Source organism: Chelonia mydas, chromosome 4 (genome assembly GCF_015237465.2).
Source record: "Chelonia mydas isolate rCheMyd1 chromosome 4, rCheMyd1.pri.v2, whole genome shotgun sequence".
Taxonomy (NCBI): Eukaryota; Metazoa; Chordata; order Testudines; family Cheloniidae; genus Chelonia; species Chelonia mydas.
The window spans coordinates 139,105,933-139,128,693 of NC_057852.1; the positions used below are offsets into that span (position 1 = coordinate 139,105,933).

Below are 22,761 nucleotides of genomic sequence, written 5' to 3' on the forward strand. Positions count from 1 at the left end.
TAAAAACGAAAGATTCTCTGTAAAAACACAAATTCCGCATTTTTCCACGGCAGACAGATTTCTGGGATCCCTGATAATGAGCCGACTTCAAAGCCCTTTCTCGTTGTTTCCTAAACGCTTCTTTTGGGCAAAACCCCTATTGAAATGCATGGACCAAAAGACTAATATTCTGGGGTGTGTTAACAGGAGTGTTGTATGTAAAACATTGCAGGCAACTGTCCTGCTCCACTCGGCACTGGGGAGGCCTCAGCTGGAGTACGGTGGCCAGTTCTGTGTGCCACGCTTTAGGAAAATTGTGGCCAAATTGGAGAGAGTCCAGAGAAGAGCAACCAGAATGAGAAAAGATTTAGAAAAGCTGACCTGTGAGGACAGGTTAAAGAAACTGGATGTGTCGTCTTGAGAAAAGACAGAGGGGGGACTAGATAAGAGTCTTCAAACACGTGGAGAGCCCTTATAAAGAGGATGTTGATCCGTTGTTCTCCATGTCCACGGAAGGTAGGACAAGAAGTCATGGGTGATCTGCAGCAAGGGAGATGTAGGTTAGATATTAGGAAAAGCTTTCTAACTCTCGGGGTAGATAAGCTCTGGAACAAGCATCCAAAGGAGGTTGTGGAATCCCCATCACTGGAGGTTTTTAAGATTGGACAAACACCTGTCAGGGATGGTCCAGGTTTACTTGGTCCTGCCTAAGCGCAGGGGGGTGGACTAGATGAGCCCTGGAGGTCCCTTCCAGCCCGACATTTCTGATTCTGTTATTTCAGTGCCTTCACAACACCACCACCACGCATCTTCTCTGGGAGCGGCTGCTGGACCCGGGGAGTCAGAATGGGAAGAGGGGCCCCTGAAAGCAGCAGCTGGAACGGAGGGCTGGGTGAGGCGGCTGGAATTGGGCTGTTGGTGTTGGCTGGCTGGGATGGGAGTGCCAGCTGGGAGTTGGGGGGTTGGATGGGGAGGCCGGTTGGCGGCTGTATGGTGGAGAGCGGCAGTCGGCACTGGGAGCTGGGCAACTGCAGGCTGAGTCGAGGTTTGAAGGAAATGTGGTGGTGGCGGCAAGAACCCAGAGGACTGGAGAGCCAGGCAGGGCTTGAGCAGGGCAGGGGCTGGGACAGGACAGTGCCAGCGATCCAGGGAAGGAGCAGCCCAGAGAGCGAATGGCAGCCAGAGATGGCACTGGAATGGGGGACCGAGCTCCTGGCTCCCGTCCCGGGCAGATGCTGCCCAAACGGCCTGGAAACCCAACCCCGGGCCCAGTCCCAGGGCTGCACCAGACACAGAGCCAGTGCCCTGGCCTGCAACGGGGAGCTCCCAAGGGTGGGGAACTAGCCTGGGTGCTCCCCAGAAAATCAGCCTGGCAAGGGTCCCCAGCCCCACACCACGGACCGGGCTGGGGGTGGTAGGGTCATGGTGTGCAGGGCCTGCCCCAGTTTGGGGGTTTGAGTGTGAGGGAGCCCTGCCTCGGGAGGTATCGGGGTGTTGGGGGGCCCTGTCCAGGTGGGTATCGGGGTGTTGGGGAGCCTGGCCATTGTAGGTATTGGGATGGGGGGCTCTGCCTGGGGAGGTATGGCAGTGGGGAGCCCGTCCCTGATTGGGATCGGGGGGCTGGGCCCTGCCCGGAGGTATGGGGGTGTTGGGGAGCCTGGCCATGGGGGGCATCGGGGCGGGGAGCCCTATCCAGGGGGGTCAGGATGGGGAGCCCTGTCTGGGGGGGTATCGGGATGTCGGAGAGTCCGGCCGTGGGGGGAAACGGGGCGGGGGGGGTCCCTTTCTGGGGGGATCTCGGGCTAGGGGGAGCCCGGCCGTGGGGGGTATCGGGCTGTGGGGAGCCCTGTCCGGGGGGTCTTGGGCTGGGGGAGCCCGGCGGGGGGGCCCTGTCCGGGGAGGGTCAGGGTAGGGGGGAGTCCGGCGGGGGGGGTCTCGGGGCGGGGGGGTTCCTGTCCGGGGGGGTCAGGGCTGGGGGGAGCCCGGCGGGGGGGGGGATCGGGACGGGGGGAGCCCGGCCGGGGGGGGTCTCGGGGCGGGGGGATCCCTGTCCGGGGGGGTCAGGGCTGGGGGGAGCCCAGCCATGGGGGGGATCGGGGCGGGTGGAGCCCGGTCGTGGGGGGGATCGGGGCAGGGGGGGCCCTGTCCGGGGGGGATCAGGGCGGGGGGAGCCCGGCCGTGGGGGGGATCGGGGCGGGGGGAGCCCGGCCGGGAGGGGGTCAGAGCGGGGGGGTCTCGGGGCGGGGGGGCCCTGGCCGGAGGGGGTATCGGGCTGTGGGGAGCCCTGTCCGGGGGGTCTTGGGCTGGGGGAGCCCGGCGGGGGGGCCCTGTCCGGGGGGGGTCAGGGTAGGGGAGAGTCCGGCGGGGGGGGTCTCGGGGCGGGGGGGTTCCTGTCCGGGGGGGTCAGGGCTGGGGGGAGCCCAGCCATGGGGGGGGATCGGGACGGGGGGAGCCCGGCCGGGGGGGGTCTCGGGGCGGGGGATCCCTGTCCGGGGGGTCAGGGCTGGGGGGAGCCCAGCCATGGGGGGGGATCGGGGCGGGTGGAGCCCGGTCGTGGGGGGGATCGGGGCAGGGGGGGGCCCTGTCCGGGGGGGATCAGGGCGGGGGGAGCCCGGCCGTGGGGGGGATCGGGGCGGGGGGGTTCCTGTCCGGGGGGGTCAGGGCTGGGGGGAGCCCAGCCATGGGGGGGATCGGGGCGGGTGGAGCCCGGCCGTGGGGGGGATCGGGGCGGGGGGAGCCTGGCCGGGGGGGGGTCAGAGCGGGGGGGGCCCCTGTCCGGGGGGGATCGCGGCGGGGGGATCCCGGGGCGGGGGGAGTCAGGGTGGGGGGGTCTCGGGGCGGGAGGGGCTCTGTCCGGGGGGGATCGGGGCTGGGAGGAGCTCGGCCGTGGGGGGGATCGGGGCGGGGGGATCCCGGGGCGGGGGGAGCCCGGCGGGGGGGTCAGGGCGGGGGGATCTCGGGGCGGGGGGGCCCCTGTCCGGGGGGGGATCGCGGCGGGGGGATCCCGGGGCGGGGGGAGTCAGGGTGGGGGGGTCTCGGGGCGGGAGGGGCTCTGTCCGGGGGGGATCGGGGCTGGGAGGAGCTCGGCCGTGGGGGGGATCGGGGGCGGGGGGATCCCGGGGCGGGGGGAGCCCGGCGGGGGGGTCAGGGCGGGGGGATCTCGGGGCGGGGGGGCCCTGTCCGGGGGGGATCGCGGCAGGGGGATCCCGGGGCTGCGGGGGTCAGAGCGGGGGGGTCTCGGGGCGGGGGGGCCCTGCCCGGGGGGGATCGCGGCGGGTGGAGCCCGGCCGGGGGGGATCGGGGCGGGGGGATCCCGGGCCGGGGGGGGTCAGAGCGGGGGGGTCTCGGGGCGGGGGGGCCCTGGCCGGGGGGGATCGCGGCGGGGGGGTTCTCGGGGCGGGGGGAGTCAGGGTGGGGGGGGTCTCGGGGCGGGGGGAGCCCGGCGGGGGGGGTCAGAGCGGGGGGGTCTCGGGGCGGGGGAGCCCGGCCGGGGGGGGGTCAGAGCGGGGGGGTCTCGGGGCAGGGGGGGCCCTGTCCGGGGGGGTCAGGGCTGGGGGGAGCCCGGCGGGGAGGGGTCTCGGGGCGGGGGGAGCCCGGCCGGGGGGGGATCGCGGCGGGGGGATCCCGGGGCGGGGGGGGTCAGAGCGGGGGGAGCCCGGCCGTGGGGGGGATCAGGGCAGGGGGGCCCTGTCCGGGGGGGATCGCGGCGGGGGGATCCCGGCCGGGGGGAGTCAGGGTGGGGTGGTCTCGGGGCGGGAGGGGCTCTGTCCGGGGGGGATCGGGGCTGGGGGGAGCCCGGGGCGGGGGAGCCCGGCCGGGGGGGGTCAGAGCGGGGGGTCTCGGGGCGGGGGGCCCTGGCCGGGGGGGTCAGGGCTGGGGCCGGGCCCGGTCTCTCTCCTGCGCTGTCTCCCCCGGGCCGGCGGGGGCCGCTGTGGGCCGGGCCGGGCCGCTCCGTCGCCGCGTTGGCCGCGCCGCCCCCGCCCCGCAGCGGCCGGACGCGCAGGGGAAGCGGCGGCGGCGGCCCGGCCGAGAGCGGCGGAGCGCGGCCCGAGCGCGGCCCCGGCGCCATGTGGTTCATCTACGCGCTGAGCTGGGTCTCGCTGCTCATCCAGGTGGCCCTGGTCACCCTGGCCATCGGTGAGACCCCCCCCCGGGCCTGGCTTACCCCCCCAGCCCCCCCGGGCCCCCCCCGCCCGACCCGGCCCCCCCCGCCTGAACCCCCCGGGCCCCCCCGACCCCCCCCGACCCGGCCCCCCCCGCCTGACCCCTCCGGGCCCCCCCGACCCGGCCCCCCCGCCTGACCCCCCCTGGTCACCCTGGCCATTGGTGAGACCCCCCCCGGGCCCCCCTCGCCCGACCCGGCCCCCCCGGGCCCCCCCTGCTCCCCCGCCTGACCCCCCCGGTCACCCTGGCCATCGGTGAGACCCCCCCCCCGGGCCCCCCCCATCCCGACCCGGCCCCCCCGGGCCCACACTGCTCCCCCGCCTGACCCCCCCCGGTCACCCTGGCCATCGGTGAGACCCCCCCCGGGCCTGGCTTACCCCCCCGGTCCCCCCGGGGCCCCCCCTGCACCCCCCCGGTCACCCTGGCCATCGGTGAGACCCCCCCGGGCCCGGCTTACCCCCCCGGTCCCCCCGGGGCCCCCCCTGTACCCCCCCTGGGCCCCCCCCATCCCGACCCGGCCCCCCCGGGCCCCCCCTGCACCCCCCCGGTCACCCTGGCCATCGGTGAGACCCCCCCGGGCCCCCCTCGCCCGACCCGGCCCCCCCGGGCCCCCCCTGCTCCCCCGCCTGACCCCCCCGGTCACCCTGGCCATCGGTGAGACCCCCCCCCCCGGGCCCCCCCCCATCCCGACCCGGCCCCCCCGGGCCCACACTGCTCCCCCGCCTGACCCCCCCCCGGTCACCCTGACCATCGGTGAGACCCCCCCCCCCGGGCCCCCCCCATCCCGACCCGGCCCCCCCGGGCCCACACTGCTCCCCCGCCTGACCCCCCCCCCCCAGTCACCCTGGCCATCGGTGAGACCCCCCCCCGGGCCCGGCTAACCCCCCCCAGCCCCCCCTGACCCCCCCGGGCCTCCCCCGCCCGACCCGGCCCCCCCCGCCTGAACCCCCCGGGCCCCCACTGCTCCCTCGCCTGACCCCCCCGGTCACCCTGGCCGTCGGTGAGACCCCCCCCGGGCCCCCCCCAGCCCGACCCGGCCCCCCCCGCCTGACCCCCCCGGGCCCCCACTGCTCCCTCGCCTGACCCCCCCGGTCACCCTGGCCATCGGTGAGACCCCCCCCGGGCCCCCCCCAGCCCGACCCGGCCCCCCCCCGCCTGACCCCCCCGGGCCCCCCCGCCTGACCCCTCCCCTGGTCACCTTGGCCATCGGTGAGACCCCCCGGGCCTGGCTTACCCCCCGGTCACCCTGGCCATCGGTGAGACCCCCCCCGGGCCCCCCCAGCCCGACCCGGCCCCCCCGCCTGACCCCCCCTGGGCTCCCCCGGTCACCCTGGCCATCGGTGAGACCCCCCGCGGGCCCCCCCAGCCCGACCCGGCCCCCCCCGCCTGACCCCCCCTGGGCTCCCCCGGTCACCCTGGCCATCGGTGAGACCCCCCCGGGCCCCCCCCGCCCCCCCCCCCCCGACCCAGCCCCCCCCCCCCGCCTGACCCCCTCGGTCATCCTGGCCATCGGTGAGACCCCCCTGGCCCCGCCCGCCTAACGTCACCCTGGCCATCAGTGAGAGCTCCGCCCCCCCACCCCCGAACCGTCCCGTCCCTTCCCCCCGCGGGATCGACCCGCCCTGCCCGTTCCTCGCCCACCCGCTACGCCCCTGCCTCCCCATCTTAACCGGTGGGCTCCGCAGGGGGGGGCTGTGCAATGGGGGGCCGCAGAGGTGGGGGCGAGTCGGGGATACATGGGGGGGGCTGTAGATGTCCTTGTTTTGGGCTGGGGTGCTGGAAAGGCTCCCGGTGCTGGGGTGGGGACGGTGGACCAGGCTGGTCGCGGGGGGTGGTGGACCAGGCTGGTCGCGGGGGGTGGGGGACCAGGCTGGTCGCGGGGGGTGCCCAGCCCGTCCGTCCCCTGCAGGTGGTCAGGGCAGTGGCTGACCCGGTTCCAGGTCGCCTGCGCTGTGCTGTGCCTTTGGGCTATTGCTCCTGTTCCGCGAGGGCAGCTCCCCCATCACGATCCCCTCTGCCTCTGGCCGCACCCCTCTGAGCAGCCCCTTCGTCCTGAGGGGCAGAGTCAACGCCCTCTCGCCCGCTGGGTGGTTCCCCGTGCCAGCCGCGAGGCAGGTTGGCACACAGTGTAATGGGTCACCAGCGCTATGTTTGCTGTACGGGTACTGCAGCCGCGCCTGTGTTTAGGGCTTGGCACCTTCGCCCTGCTCACATGAAACCCAAGGTGGCAACTCCCAGTGAATTCCAGGGAGCCACAGTGTTAGAACAGACGTTTCCCAAGGCCACTCGGAGACAGGAACAATCGTGCTTCCCATGTCCGAGGGCCCCGGGATGTGCTTTTCTCCCGGCTGCAGCTCTGTCTGCAAACCACTGCCTGGTTCAAAGGGGAGCTGAAAAATACCAACAGGCCACAGGGTGGCTAAAGGAACCAGCGAAAATATAGGAGGCAAAAGACTGGACAAAGCAACAGGGATTTTATTGTTGGGACCAGCCCTGCCCTGGTCGGGGTGGAACTGGCTGCTATAACAGGCCGTTTCCATCTCTCATCTCTGTGATTATCTGGTGTGTTGGCCCCATGTTTTGCTATATTTGCAGCAGTTTTGTTCCTCATAGAGTGTAAGCTCTCTGGAGCAGGGACCTTTTCTGCTTATGTGTTTGTCCTGTGCCTGCCGTAAGTGGGCCCCTCTCTGATTGTGCCCCATGATTGCGACTATACTAAATAATGACACTAATTGCTCTCTATAACCTCTCATCTGAAAGCGTTTAGGGATCACGCCTGGGTGGATTTGATTTAAATCACGAGTCAGGAAGACTCGATTTAATCATGGATTTCTACATAAAAGTGCATTCTGGTTGGTTGTTATACCCTTCATACATATTCCTCACAACTCAGAGACAGACGTAGGTTTCATTTTTAGAAGGTACACACTATACATTGTTAAAGTGATTTATTCTGAAAACTTTTCAGATGAGTTTTACAGCTATATCCGAAAATGAATGATTGTTTGGTTATTTCATTTACCAAAGGTAATTGAAGCAGATAGTTCACCTCCCAATGACTTCATAAATATCTCCAATTCAAGAGGTTAATCATTAATAGTTGGAGGATTTTCTTGCCAGGCTCTATTCGGGAGATCTCCCGACAGATATTTAAATTGTTTTATTTAACTAAAACAACAGCATTATGTATTCTGGATTTTTTTCTTCAACAGCAAATTGACAATATATTGACAAAACAAGCATATGCATTTCTGAATTGACATTAAAGTTTTTTAAAATCAGGTTTGTTTTTGTTAAAACTGTTTTTAACTAAAATAATTAAATGAAATATTTAAAAAAATAAATAAAATTGGCTCTGTCAGCCAGGTCAACATGAATATTAACTTAAACTATTGGCTTCTGCAGCTAACTCAGTCGTCTTCACCTTCTTTTTCCTGTTTGTTCATAATCTGGAAAAATAAAACTAGCTTCCCTGCTTTTTCAGGTCCCAAACGATTTCTCAATTTGGAATGAATTAGTCCAAAGGAAGAAAATATTCTTTCTACACTGGCAGAAGAAGCTACTGCTGTTACTGTTGAAGTGATAATCTCACTTTTTTTCTGAATCCAAGTGCTTAAGTGACTTCCAGCAGTTCACTGTTGTGACTTTCTTTAAAACATCATCAGCAAATATAAATTTCTTCAATGGTTCTTATTCCCAAACTGGATCTCTTTTACAGCCTGCTGCTATTATAGGTTTTCCCTTCTAGTGAGAGAATGGTATGGTAGATCTCAAATCAATGAAGGCTACACTCAGAAAGATTTCAAGAATTCTGGAATATGCTGCTCAAACAGTTTCACTTTTGTTTCTACTGCTTGTCCCTCCCTTCTCGCATTTATCTCCAGACTTCTTCTCCTTGTCCAGATCTATTCTGCCCCCAACAATCTTCTATTCATTGAACTTTCTGAAACTTTACACTTTTAGAGAGGTATAAGGGATTGACTCTGTGTACACAAATTTGCAGAGGGACAATACGGTTGAGGTCTGTTAAGTTCTGTTATTTCTCACCTATACTTTTATTTATTTATTTAAAAACATTTTTGCTGTTAACAAGCATGTTATCTCTGGAGACATAAATACACAGTCTGAGAACTGCAAAACTAAGCATCTCTGATGGTATCATCTAGACTGAGCACAGAATCCCATTGGGTAGATAGAAAGATTAACCTAAATAATCTATACAGAAGCCACTGAAACCCCATAAGATCGGGTCCCTAATCCATGAACTATTGGAACTCATTTACAAAACTTTTGTAAAATATTACGTGAATATATTGTCTCATATTATAGAATTAGAATTTATAATCCCTATTCCGTGATGAGATATCTTTGAGCTATAATGTAGCTTAAAATGATCTTTAGATAGGTTTTTTCCTCAAAAAGCATTTTATCAAAAAAATCCAATTTAAATTAAAAAAATATGATTTTTTGGGGGATTTAAAAAAAAAAATCATTGATTTTTATCTACCCTGGATCGTGCTTCCCTCATCATTGAAATGCATCCATCTCTGGAGTGGAAGGCAAGCAGCTGTTTAACAGTGCCCAATGACATCGCTCAACAGTTTAGATGGGGTCTGAAGAAACTGCAAGGTAGCTATAACTATGATCATTGGTATTGATTGGCTGCAAATTGCAGGCACACCTAGTCTATGCTTAAAATCCTATTTGGGTTGCTCTGTCCTTATTTCCCCACCTGCTTGTAAATTGTTCCACCCATCTGGTGCGTCTCGCCTTTAGGTTGTAAGCTCTTAGGGCAGGGATTGTCATCTGTGCAGTACCTCACAACGGGCTGATCACTACCGACTTCAGGCCCATCAGGTCCAAGTCACCCCGCAGTAATGTTGTAGCTGTTTTTCCTGGATGCGCAGCTCCAGCTTTTCAAATGAAGTCAGCTGCCCAGCACCCGTGAAAACCAGGCCAATGTTACTCAAGTTGGGGAGCCAAAAATGGAGGCCCCTCGAATTAGAGCCCGGCTCTGAAAGTCCAGGCCGCTGCGTCTTAGAAACGCTGCAAGGCTTCCAGTGCTTTTGGAGTTTGTGAATGTGAATCTGTGCAGCCAAAATCCACTTGAAATGACCAGTCTAATTTGCGTGAGCACTTTCTGGCTGTGAGCTGCAGTGAGAGTCTGAGCCTGAAATAACCCCTTTGCTTCCCTTCTAGCCGCTGGCCTCTACTATCTGGCGGAGCTAATAGAAGAATACACCGTAGCTACTAGCAGAATAATCAAATACATGATCTGGGTAAGTCTCTGGCTGTTTGTGCTCATAACAGTCCTGCGGTGGCGGGGAGGTAGATTAGATGATCTTTGATGACCGCTTAGACATGTACTAGCCCATGAACCTTTACTAGCCCAAGTCTCCTCTCAATTAGCCTGTGAAAGCCAGGCAGGAAAGTCAGTTAGCCTGTGAAAGCCGATGGCTCTTGGAAGCACCAGCCCACAAAACGAACTGTTCCCAGTGAGTGCCTAGAATGGGTAAGCAAAGAGGATCATGAATGTACAGTAACTCCTCACTTAACATCCTCCCGCTTAACATTGTTTCGTTGTTACATTGCTGCTCAATTAGGGAACGTGCTCGTTTAAAGTTGTGCAATGCTCCCTTATAACGTCGTTTGGCTGCCTCCTCTGTCCACTGCATGTAAGATTTTGTGGACGAGCAGCGACTTTACAAGGGAGCATTGCACAAGTTCCTCTTCTCCACCTCCTCCCCCCCTTCCCAGCGCTTCCCCCCCCGCTGCTTGGCGGTGCTTAGGACTTTCTGGGAGGGAGGGGGAGGGGTGGGGAGGGGAAGCGCTGCGTCTCCACTCCTCCCCCTCCGTCCCAGAAAGTCCTAAGCACCGCCAAACAGCTGTTTCGTGGCAGGGAAGTGCTGGGAGGGAGGGGGAAGGAGTGGGGAAGCGCTGCGTCTCTGCTCCTTCCCCTCCCTCCCAGAAAGTCCTAAGCGTGAAGCACTGGGAGGGAGGGGGAGAAGTGGGGAAGCACCACGGCTCCACTCGTCCCCCTCCCTCCCAGAAAGTCCTAAGCACCGCCAAACAGCTGTTTGGTGGCAGGGAAGTGCTGGGAGGGAGGGGGAAGGAGTGGGGAAGCGCTGCGTCTCTGCTCCTCCCCCTCCCTCCCAGAAAGTCCTAAGTGTGAAGCACTGGGAGGGAGGGGGAGAAGCGGGAAAGCACCACGTCTCCACTCCTCCCCCTCCCTCCCACAAGTCCTAAGCCTGTCAAACAGGTGTTTGGCGGCGCTTAGGACTTTCTGGGGGCGGGGAAGGAGCAGGGATGTGGCGTGCTCCGGAGAGGTGGCGGAGTGGAGGTGGGAAGAGGTGGGCCTGGGGTGGAGCGAGGACGGGAAGAGGCGGGCCTGGAGCATTCTCGGCGCCTGTTCTTCTCCGGGTAAGCTGCCACTGCTGCTGCGAAGGTGCTTCCTAGCGTCCTTGCCTGCAGCGGGCTGTGCCTGGGTGGGGTAAGCCAGGGGCACTTCCCAACCACAGTACAGTATTGTACAGTATATAATGCCTTTTGTCTGCCCCGCAAAAATTTCCTTGGAACCTAACCCCCCGCATTTACATTCAATCTTATGGGAAAACTGGATTTGTTTAACATCGTTTCACTTAAAGTTGCATTTTTCAGGAACTCAAATGCAACGTTAAGTGAGGAGTTACTGTAAAAAACCAAGGGGCGCTGGATGGTCAGGGATTTGCCTGCCACAAAACGTCAGCTTGCAGAACGGCCAGCTGGGGACTGCAGCCAACCTCCTCATGGAGAGAACTGCACAACACTGCCTTCCTCTCTCCTCCTGGGGCTGCTGAGGTGGTTGGAAGGGAGGGGCCATGCTCCCTGCTTTCCAGGCTGCCTGTGGAGGGAACAGAAACTTGGGGACTCTTTGCATTAGGGCTAGCCATGGGGAGAAAATAGCAATGGCTCCTGGCAGCTCCCTGAGCAGACAGCCTCCAGCTCCACTCCTCCTGGAGAGATGGAGGGCATTAACACTCCCAAACCCCCTGCAAGACAGGTTTTATCCCCAGATGGGGAAACTGAGGTAAAGGTACCAAGTGACTCATCCAAGTGTCATAAGGAGCTGGGATTAGAATTTGGTAATTCCTGGCTCCCAGTCCCATGATCGTGCCGCTAGGCTGGGATGGAAGGTAGGAGGGTGGGTTGCAAGGGATGTACGTGGTTTAAATGGTTAAGCAACCCAGTTGCTGAGCCTGTTTCAGACATCTCAGCAAAGACTGAAGGAACTGGGTATGTTTGGTTTGGAAAAGAGACTACGGGGGGACATGACAGCAGTCTTCAAACACCTGAAAGGCTGCCGTAAAAAAGATGGAGAAAGGTTGATCTCTCTTGTCACATATGGCTGGACAAGAGGCGATGGGTTCAAACTACAGCATAGCAGATTCAGATTAAATCTCAGGACAAACTTCCCAACTGTAAGAGCAGTAGGACAATGGAACAGATGCCTAGGGGGGTTATGGAAGCTCCTTTGCTGGAGGCTGGAGCCATCTGTCTGGGATGGGTCAGACACAACAAAACCTGCATCTTGCCAGGGGCTAGGCTAGATGACCCTTGTGGTCCCTTCTGACCCTGTGGTTGTATGATTCTGTGAAAAATCACACCTCTTATACAGCCCTTTTCCCCATCCGTAGATCTCAAAGCACTTTACAAAGGAGGTCAGTCATTAGCCCCATTTTACAGATGGGGAATCTGAGTCACAGAGTGGGCAAAGGACTTGCCTAAAGTCACCCATAGACCAGCGGCAGAGTCAGAACTAGAACACAGGTCTCCTGAGGTCCCAATCCTGTGCTCTATCCATTAGACCATGCTGCTCAGCAGATGCTGCCTTACAGATGAGTGGCGGAGGGCTTCTGCCTCCTGCCTCCAGGGAAGGTGCTTCTGAGGCACTGTGCCCCTAGAGAAACTCCCTTTGCTTGGCTGATCCCCTGGGGCAGGACTGAAAGGGACCTCTGAGTCCATGCATCCTGACCTCTTAAGTGGAGGAGCAGAGCCTGCATGTCAGAGGGGAGAGGGGCGATTTAGAGAGCCGCTCCAAAAGGCCTTCAAGGTGGGGAATCAGTGAGGGGCAGGAACATCACAAGTCTCCTCGGCAGCGTAAGATCACTGATACTTGCAGCAGTAAAAACTTAGTGTGATCTGAAGATGCCGTGAGACGTCCTGGAGACAGATTCATAATCCAATAGAGTTTAAGGCCAGAACGGACCATTGGCTCTGGCCTGATCTGTAAGTAATAGGCCATCAAATGTCACCCAGATATCCACAGGCATGTTGTAGAGCAATCACAGGTCACACAGCTGTCTCTGGGCCTGACCTTGGATGAACTGAGCACTTGCAACTCCCCCTGCTTGCCGGGGGGTGGGTGGGGGGGCACAGAGCCTGTTGGTGTACGTGATAGAGAGGCTGGATTAACTGTGGGCTGGGGTGTTTCTCTCTTTCAGTTCTCTACAGCAGTGCTCGTAGGCCTGTACCTCTTTGAACGCTTTCCTGGCTTCATGGTGGGTGTGGGCCTCTTCACCAATCTGGTCTATTTCGGCCTGCTGCAGACGTTCCCTTTCATCATGCTGACATCGCCAAACTTTATACTGTCGTGTGGTGAGTGTGGCTGCCTTTGGGGAGCAGGGGGATTGCACCTCAGTCCATTTGTCTCAGTGTGCCGCTGGGGTTTGCCGCAGAGGGGACAGGCATTTGAGAGGGCAGCGGGAGACCACCTCGAGAGGGCAGCGGGAGACCACCTCAAGAGCGTCTGCCACCTCCACCACAGGTTCAGCTGTGACTCTGGGCCAGCTAGTCCCAGATGTTTGAGTCTCTTGCAACATCCTGCGGCATTAGCAAGTATGGTGCTAATCGAGTATGTTGAACTTGGTTCATCACCGAGCATCTGGGGATTATAAAGCACAGGCAGAGGTGGATAGCCAGTGGCAAAGCCGGGAACAGAACACAGATCTACTGGCTTTCAGTCCTGTGTCTTACCCTCAAGTCCCGTCTCTTTCAGTCCTGTGTCTTACCCTCAAGTCCCGTCTCTTTCAGTCCTGTGTCTTAACCTCAGTGGGCAGCGGCCGTCAAAAAAGCGAACAGAATGTTGGGAATCATTAAGAAAGGGATAGAGAATAAGACAGAAAATATCATCTTGTCTCTATATAAATCCATGGTACACCCACATCTGGAACACTGTGTGCGGATCTGTCTGCCCCATCTCAAAAAAGATCTATTGGAATTGGAAAAGGTCAGAAAAGGGCAACAAAAATGATTGGGGGTGTGGAACGGCTGCCGTATGAGGAGAGATTAATAAGACTGGGACTTTTCACCTTGGAAAAGAGGCAACTAAGGTGGGAGATGATTGAGGTCTATACATTCATGAGTGGTGTGGAGAAAGTAAATAAGGAAGTGTTGTTTACTCCTTCTTATAACACAAGAACTAGGTGGTCACCAAATGAAATTAATAGGCATCAGGTTTAAAACACACAAAAGGAAGTGTTTCTTCACACAACGCACAATCTGCCTGTGGAACTCTTTGCCAGAGGATGTTGTGAAGGCCAAGACTATAACAGGGTTCAAAAAAGAACTAGATAAGTTCATTGAGGATAGGTCCATCAATGGCTATTAGCCAGGATGGGCAGGGATGGTGTCCCTAGCCTTTGTTTGCCAGAAGCTGGGAATGGGCGACAGGGGAAGGATCACTTGATGATTCCCTGTTCTGTTCATTCCCTCTGGGGCACCTGGCATTGGCAGCTGTCAGAAGACAGGAGACTGGGCTAGATGGACCTTTGGTCTGACCCAGTCTGGCCGTTCCTATGTTCAAGTCTGTTCTTCCTTCCTGGAGTAACTTGCCCAGAGTTACACGGTGCTGCACTTGTAGGAGATGCTGTTTTATACTTAAGGATCAAAATTCCTGGTGCTCATCAGGTGCTCTCTGGGAGGTATATTTGATAAAAGGCAAATATATTTTTAAAAGCAGACTGGAAAAGTTTTGGAAGAGAATGTGCACTAGGATAGTGTGCGTGCTCTTATAGCAGTGCCAGGAGAGACCGTATAAACCCCATCACTCCTGAATTTTTCCTACTCTATGTAAAATACACTCCATGTGGTTGTTAGGGGCCGACGATAAAAAGGAAAGGAATATGGAGAAGTCTCTTAGGCCCGGGATTAGGATTTTATGTGGGAATTTAAAAGAAATCATTTGAGAGAATCGCACAGGAAAAGAAATGGCTCACTGAATTTAAATCAGGGGGTGTTAATGTTTGGATTTCAACATTCCTTGTGCTGTGGGCTACCCCAGCTTTCCAGCCTCCTGGGTTCTATTCCCAGCACTGCTACAGGCTTCCTGAGTGATCTTGGGCAAGTCCTTTGCCATCTGTTCCTCAGGCTCCCCATCTGGGCATGGGAACATTTCTTTGCCTCCCGGAGGGCTGGTTAGAAGGTTTTGAGATGCTCAGGTGGAAGATGCTGTTGATGGGCCAAGTTGTATGATTGATTAACAAGTGTCCTGCTAGCACGGGAGAAAGCAAAACTGACCAGTTAGTTTCCTGTCCAGTCTGAGTGAAATACAAGGAAAGGGAAACAGGCAGCCTCGCTGAGGAATGGTAAATTCAGATGGTTAAAATGAATTTAGTCTAATAATCCAAGCTGTTAGTAATGCAGGTAAAGGATTTTTAACCTGACTTTGTTCTTGAACTAAAAAGAAAGTTAAACAAATTCTCATTATTAATATTTATTATTTGCATTACTATTGCATCTAGGTATGGACTGGCCTGGTGTGGGTCACACCTGAGAATGCCAAATTCAGGACAGACTGATAAAGATAGGGCAGATGCACCCCAAACTGGTGGCTAATCTAACATTAGATTCACCAAACCAGTAACAAAATGAGCTTCTATATCACCACGCTGGTTAACAAGAAGCTAAAACACAGTCCCCTAGGCAATCCAGCCCTTATCCCCACCCAGACATCTGGTCTTTACGATGAGAGGTTACTGAAAACCAGATTCATTGTACGTAAAGTTCTTCCAATCCGAAAGGATCAGCCACTTCTCCTGGTCAGTATCTAACTCAGATCTTACCCCAAAATCACACTGATGCCAATCCTTTTGTAACTCAAAACTAAAGGTTTAATAACATAAAAAGAAAAGAAGAGAGCTGTTAAATGGTTAAAAGAGTCATATACATTACAAGTGATTTCCAGAGTCTGTAACTCAGGATCATAGCGGTGATGTTCAATCTGCTGGCTTGTAATAAATCTCTCTGGTTCACCCAAGCAGATAGAGGGTCACTTGGTCCTTTGTTCCAAGCTTCCCTAGAAGAATCACACTACAGAGCTGAGAAACAGGAAGGAAAACAAAGCAGTGATTGCGCAGCTTGCAATTGCTAGCTCGGCTCATGTGCATGGGAAGTTACGGGCCAGTATGGAGCACAGGCTCACATGGGCACGGAAAGTCACTGTAAAAGATGGAGTCTTGGATCACATGTCCTCCTCACGTGTCCTTACACGCTTTGCTGAATCAGAGGGGTAGCCATCGGCTCCACACTGAGGCATCCCCAGGAAGGGCTCTCTGAAGAGCTGAGGCCTTTCCATGACCGACCAACCAGCGATGGCTAGTCTGAATGTAAATTGGGCTGGGGGTATCACCCACAAACACAACATATGTCTGAGATACAAATACACAGCAAACATTCATAGCGTCCGATGCAAAGATGATACACGCATATAAACAGGATCATCATACTTAGCAGATTGCAGCTTTTCCATTGATACCTTACGTGATGTACTTGGTATCGGATTTATTGCCGTTGTGCAACAGTAGTGATACAGTAGTGATTGTAATAGTAGTGTGCCCCTGGTTATCGTTCTGTCTACACAACATCACACTAGGAACCCCCAGTCATGGACCAGGGCCCCATTGTGCCAGGTGCTGTACAGACACAACAAAAAGGCAGTCCTTGTCCCAAGGAGCTTACCACAACCTAGAAGAGACATTAGACAGAGATGGGACCACTTGGACACAATGGGGCAGTGCTGAGCTGTGGTCTTAGCACATCAGCTCCCTGGTTTGACCCTTTACTTCATACACGGTGCTTCCTAGAAGCTATACAGGTATGAAGCTACAGCTATGGTATTGCCTTACTGTACTTGTCTGATATGCTGGGACAGGCTTCATCTAGGTAAGATACTGCACTAGCTGGACCATTGGTGTGTTGGCAGCTATGTAGTTTTAAATGATTTCAGTCGCACTGAATTATTTAAATGACTCCTGACATGACCTCTCGGAGTGCCTGTGTATGTTCTAGAGAGCTCTGTGTATAGGACTTAAAAAAAACCCTTTAGTTCTAAATGATTTTTAGTGACGCTTTATGTGTCTAATGTGAGTCTCTTTGCTTCCTGAAAAGGAGAGTAGCTCTCCACTGGCATGTCATCCGGAGCTTGGCATTCCAGGTGTCCTGCAAGCCAGACCACCTTGTGGTTTGATCCGCTCCGATCTCTGCGTGTGTGCAGGATGGGGTCGGGTCTGTTCTTGCCTAGGAGATCTCCACGGGACTGTAGGAAGTGGCGTTGGTGCTCCAGAAGGTGGAGTTGCTACTCTCTCCGTTCTGGAGCAGTGCTCAGGCGTGGCGCTAGGGGGCGCTGTGCTGTTGGCAGTGCTCTCTTTTGAACAAGACATAAAACCACGTTCTGACCCCTCCTGGCTCTTAAAAAGCCGTGACGCTTCTTGCAAGAGCTAGAGGTGTTAAACCCTCTTTCCTGGCCACCCTCCAACTTGGGCTGCTATCTGCCCCACTTAAAACTCCCCTTGTGCAGCAGCAGTAGTTGGACATGAGGTTCTTCACTTCCTGTCTTCAGCTGTTGTGTGGCCTAGAGCCTTATGGGCACTAGACTCCTCCTCCTGGAATTCCCCAACAGAGAAGTGTGCCTGTTGTCACACACAATAAGTGGCAAAGAACTCAGGAGTCCTAGCTCTCTGCTCTGGCCACTTGAACTGCACTCCCTTTGTCATCAGAGAGATTTGTGTTGTGACGAGAGGGGTTATTCTGGCGGTAGTAAGATACTGACTTTGTGTTGGATCCGTTGCTGGGGGCAAAGTAGGGGTATGATTGTATCTCAGATGGCTTTTATACTGCCGTTTTCCAGGGCCCTACGGTGAGGGAAGGTGCCTCACTTCAGTGAGCCTGCAAAATAGGCGGGGTGATGGGTATTGATTTATATCTGGCAATTCACTCTCTCCTTTCCTTTGGCAGTGCTGGTTATATTGAACCACTACTTAGCGTTCCAGTACTTTGCTGAAGAGTATTACCCATTCTCAGAGGTAAGAGACCATTTGGGAGAAGCATCTCTTTAAGTCTCTTTATAGACTTTTGAGCGGAGTGGAGTGGAGTGCTGGTGGGAGGAGAAGAGAAGATGAGGGAGTTCAGAGTTCACCTGCCAAAGAAAAATAGCTGTCCCCAATTTGGGGGCTTCCCCTCCTTTGTTAAAGAGACGCCCTGACAGTGTTTTCTCTCAGGACTTCTCCCAAGTATTTTTTTCTGCTTGTTTTTTCCATATCAGGAATGTCGAGTCTTCTCTTTCGGGTTTTTGCAAGAGGACTCTCTGGAGGATCCAAAAATGTGGATTTTGTGCTTTCTCAGCCTAAATAAAGGGGCGAAGTGTTGAATCCTTCACAGAGCCTTTCTCCCAAGTGTTTTGAGTCAAATAGGGGTTAACAAAAGACAAACCGAAGAGTTTTAAACAGTCGGAATAAAAATCCCTTCCCCTCTGGTGCAATCTGGTTTCTGGTTTCACTATCTTGGTATCTCCAGCACGAAACCTCCTGGTTCACCAGACATCCTAGAGTATTCTGGGGTAGAGAAAACCTGAATTTAACCTAGTGGTTTCTACACAGCTAAATAAAGATGTGTGCGTGCTAGTTATGGCCAGAGGGTTATTGTGAAGATCTAGTGGAGAGCCAGGCTCCATGTGGTTCTGAGCACCTCAGAGAGCTGTTACCTTCTCGTCTGGTCTGTCTTCAGCTTTCTCCGTATCTACTTCCCACCCCCCACTCCTGGGGCACAGCAGGTTGTCAGATCTCACAGAAGCAGGGAAAGGTTCCTGTCTGAGCCCAGGGGATGCAGCCTGTTTGCGCTCAGAGCATTTGTTCCCCCTTCCTTCCTACCCTCTAAAATATTTGAAATGCCATTTTTGCCATCCTTGGATTTGACTACCAAGACGCTGCTAGTTTGTGGGCTTCTGCCCCAGGAGAAATGTCAGTCTGGAAACATAGTGGTTGGGTAACTGACGTTTCTGGATTGTTAGCTGCAGCAGTGAGTCTGTTGTGATTTGATGGTAGCTTGGTCTCTCACTGCCTCTCATATTTCACCTGCAGGTTCTTGCCTACTTCACGTTCTGCCTGTGGTTAATTCCCTTTGCGTTTTTTGTGTCCTTGTCGGCCGGAGAGAACGTCCTGCCTTCTACGGTGCAGCCTGGAGGTGCGTGGCTTTGATGTTCTGGGAACCAGCACGAGCACATGCTCAGCTCTTACAGCAGCAGTGTTTTACACTGCACCCCCCACCCCCACCCCCACCCCGGCCCCAGAGGGCCTGGCTTGTGGAGACAACAGATCCCACTTGGTCTGACGGGCTAGATAGTGGGGTGGAAGGCAGTTAAAACCGGGCCGGATGTATACTTAGAAAACCTGCTAAGGAGCGGCCTTGCAGTGCCAGCAGTCCTGCATGTGGTCTTTGGGCACTAGTCTAGGGCTTGGGAGACCTGGGTTCGCTTGTGTGTTCACAAACTTCCTGTGTGACCTTGTCCAGCCATTTAGCTTCTCTTGTGCCTGGGTGCCCCATCTGTAAAATGGGGATATTTCCCCGCCTCACGGGGGCGTTGTGAGGATAAATACACGAAAGACTGTGGAGCACTTTGAGATCTGCTGATGAAGAGCTCTGTAAGAGCCAGGTATTCTTATTCCATCTTATGAAAAGTAGCTGTATTAGATACCCCTGGGTATCTAACAAGTAGCTGTTGTTGCTTCCAGTTGGGCAAAACTTGGGCATCCAGCAGAAGCGATCTTTAAGACTTTAAAGGGGACTCTTCTTCTCCCAAGCCTGAATGCTTCTTCATAGAGCTAGTGGTGCAATATTTGGTGGTTTTGATCTTATTGGCCCGCGCTCCCTGTCTCCACAGATGATGTGGTATCGAACTACTTCACCAAGGGGAAGAGGGGTAAGCGCTCTGGCATCCTTATCATCTTCTCCTTCATCAAGGAGGCCATCCTGCCCAGTCGACAAAAGATGTATTGACCCCCCGCAGACAGCATGAACTGTGACAAAGCCGAAGGGAAGACCCCAGCTGGATGTGAACGGCAGCGCTGTCCCTGGGTCTCCAGTGAACCCCGCTCCTCCACTTCTCTCCAAGGGATTTTGTCAGGAATGTATAATCTGTGCAACGGCCAGAGGCAGCTGCCATGTCCAACATGTGCGCTTAATGCCTCAGTTAGTGCAAATGCAGGAGGTTGCCTTTTTATACCTCTCCGATCATCCCCTGGGACTTGCTGACAAGGAGGCGGTTCTGTTCAAATTGCGTTTAAGGAGGGCGGCAGCCTCCGCGAACCATGGATTGTGTTCAGAGACCATGATGTGAGGCATTGCCATCTGTTCTTATTTAAAGCCAAAAGCCATTGTAGGATGCAGTTTGTCCGAGAGCAGGAGAAACACACGCAGTGTCTACCTGAGGTTTGCATTCAGCCATGATTTCAAAAAATAACCAAACTCTTGAATTCCAAAACATTTCTGTCTGGAAACTTGCCAGGGATGGAGAGAGCAGGTGACGCAGCTCGCTCGCTCGTTACAAAATGCATATCCGTGATCCGGGCACAGAGGGCGAGACCACAGTGTGTCTGTGAGCCTGGCGAGCACTGATGCACTCTGCTCCTGCGGCTTTTAAAGGTGACTTGCCAGGGATAAAAATTGGACAGGTTCCTCTTTTGCTGCTTTATGATGATGATTAAAGATGGCCTAAGGGGGTGTTTTATATAATTTTTTTTCCTGTTTGTTTAAACAAAGACATTTCAACTTTTGTTTTCCCTGGGTTTGCTAGAAGTCTTGTTGGAAGGCTCAGAAGTGGCTTGTAGGCTTCCTCAACTTTTAATTTAAGGTTGTTGACTCTTTCACAAAAAGAGCTCTTCTCCTCGCTTTGTTAGCCATTTGAGCTAAATTGGTGTTGACAAAACCAGAGAGCCCAGCGTTCAGAACTGTGAATAACAATCGCTTCCCTTCCTCTTCAGGTTTCACTTGCTCGGCATCTCCAATGCCGTACAGTTCTCCAGCCATCCAGAGAGTCTTCTGGTGGGGAAAAAAAGAGTTTGACAAACCCTGAATGCTCAATGAGAGCAAGGGGAAAAACTTGTAGGTGTTTTTCATGTATAATAAAGAAGCAAAACCAGGGCCCAACCCATTTTTGCCCCTTTGCTGGTCACCTTTATCCGTTGTGCCAGGAATAGAGATGTTTTCATTAAGGTGGTGCCACACTTGGAATTGGGAGTTCTGCCACCAGGCAGCGTCTGCTCATCATTTGGAAAGGGTTTATGAAGATTCCATGAGGCACGTATCTATCCTCTCGTGGGCCAGCTCTGGGCGAGGGCCACTGAAAGCTGTTGGAATCTATCCTGTGTATTGAGAAGAGCCTGGAAACCGCAGGCTTTGACTGTGGGAGCCTATGATAATATCTGTCATTCTCATGCTTAATTTAATGGCAGTGTGATTTCTGTTCAAGTACCAATTCTCTCTTTTAATAAAGGTTCTAGATGCAGTTTGCCTTATGATCAAAGGAGCTGAAATTTGCTGTCTCCCTCTTGGCACTTCACCAAAACCATAATTTACTGGTTAAAGGGGAGGCTTTTCAAGCCGTGAAGCAGTCCCATGCTCCTAGTTTTAAGAGGGCTACAGGTCATGTCTGAATGATTTGTATAGCACCAAATATGATCTATACAGCACTTGGCTAACCCTGCATCAAAGAGCTAAACACGTACTGCCCAGATTCTATAACACTTTTAAAAGCATGTTGAAGAACTGGAGAGGGTGCAGGGAAAAGCCACACATGACTCGAGGGCTGGAGAGAATGCCGCACGATAAGAGATTTAAGGAACACCTCTGTTGGGTGTATCAAAGGGATTAAGGAGACTTGGTTACAGTTATTTAGTACCGTAGCACCGAGGAGCGCTAGCCGCAGCCCAGGACCCTGCCGTGTATCAGTACCTTCATGGGGAGAGAATACTGGGAACTAACAGGCTCTTTAATCTAGCAGAGAAAGACAGAACAAGAACCAATGCCTGGAAGTTAAAGCCTGACAAATTCCAGTGGGAAATAAGGTGCAAACTGGGGGAGGGAAAGTGATTGATTAACTTTCAGTATAAACTCTCAGGGGAAGTGGTGGATTCTCCACCTCTTGATGGCTAAACCCAGCTTGGCGGGCTTTCTGGAAGATGCTTCAGTCAAGCACAAGTTATTAGGAGGTCAGATTAGGTGATCTAATGGTTCCTTCTGGCCTTAAAATCTATTAACTGGATCCAAGCAGGTGAACTCACATGGTGTGTAAAGGTCCATTGACTTCAGCTGGGCTTATGTGGACACAGGGTCTATCCACATGGATCCACCTGCAAAGCCTGGCCCTAAACAGCTAAAATGCAGGGGGAAAGGTGCTGAGGTTCTTAATTAATGCTGATCTAGACAGTTCTTGGGCTGACTTAACTATTGGTTTAGAAACTGATACAGTTTCATCAGCACAAGCCCTTAGGGTGGATGGAGTTATACCACTATAAAGGTGCTGGTCTACTCACAAGAATCTGCTATACTGATAAACACCGTTATTCTGCATCCATACTTGGGAGTTGCATTGATTCAATTGTTTCTGTCTCTTATCTGGTGATATGGTTAAATCTGCATAAAAGATGCATGAATTAGCCCTGCCACCCGAATGCAGAGCTTAAACACTGAAGAGCAAAATGAGGAAGCACCTCTACAGGACCGGGTGTGAAGAACTCCTGGGTTCTGACTTTGACTCTGGGGGCTTGAGCAAGGCATGTGCTCTTTGCCTCAGTTTACCCATCTCAAATTTGCGGACTGTTCTTTCATATTTATTCAATAACCTCCATGTTTAATTTGGATGAAGCTGCTGTAGGGATCTTATTGCAGAAGCTAGGTTCAGCTTGCAGTGAAGTACATGATGGGGGAAAGATGGGACTCTGGTCTAATTTTTTGACAAGCCAAGACCTGGCTAGTGTGTTTGCCCAACTGTCCAGGCTACCCTGTGTGAGGACCCGGTTATATCATTATAGTTACCAGGATAGTCATGAGCATAGTCCTGTAGGATCTCCCTCTTTCCCGCTCCCCTCTGTGGGGCAGGGGCTGATATAACATATTTTGGGAGGCGCAGTGGTGCTTGAATTTTATTCTCCACCTTGGCATCCTGGAATAAATTGCCCAGGGAGGTTGTGGAATCTCTGTCGTTGGAGGTTTTAAAGAGCAGGTTGGACAAACCCCTGTCAAGGATGATCTATATCAGTGGTGGGCAACTTTACCCTGCAGGCTGCACGCGGCCCATCAGGGTAATCTGCT

At 54.8% G+C, this 22,761-nt stretch overlaps 1 protein-coding gene across 2 annotated transcripts; it reads left to right on the plus strand.

The window, feature by feature from the left end:
* The first annotated feature begins 3,944 nt into the window (after positions 1-3,944).
* TEX261 (testis expressed 261) lies at positions 3,945-20,974 on the plus strand. 2 transcript variants are annotated; one of them, XM_037898424.2, is made up of 6 exons: positions 3,945-4,116; positions 9,343-9,422; positions 12,624-12,777; positions 17,413-17,480; positions 18,534-18,636; positions 19,334-20,974. In XM_037898424.2, exons 1-6 carry the CDS (start codon positions 4,047-4,049, stop codon positions 19,447-19,449), a joined length of 591 nt encoding a protein of 196 aa, XP_037754352.1. In that variant the 5' UTR covers positions 3,945-4,046; the 3' UTR covers positions 19,450-20,974. The 2 variants fall into 2 exon arrangements, with proteins under 2 accessions (XP_037754352.1, XP_037754351.1); XM_037898423.2 differs by lacking the exon at positions 3,945-4,116 and adding an exon at positions 7,633-8,772.
* Positions 20,975-22,761: the final 1,787 nt, after the last annotated feature.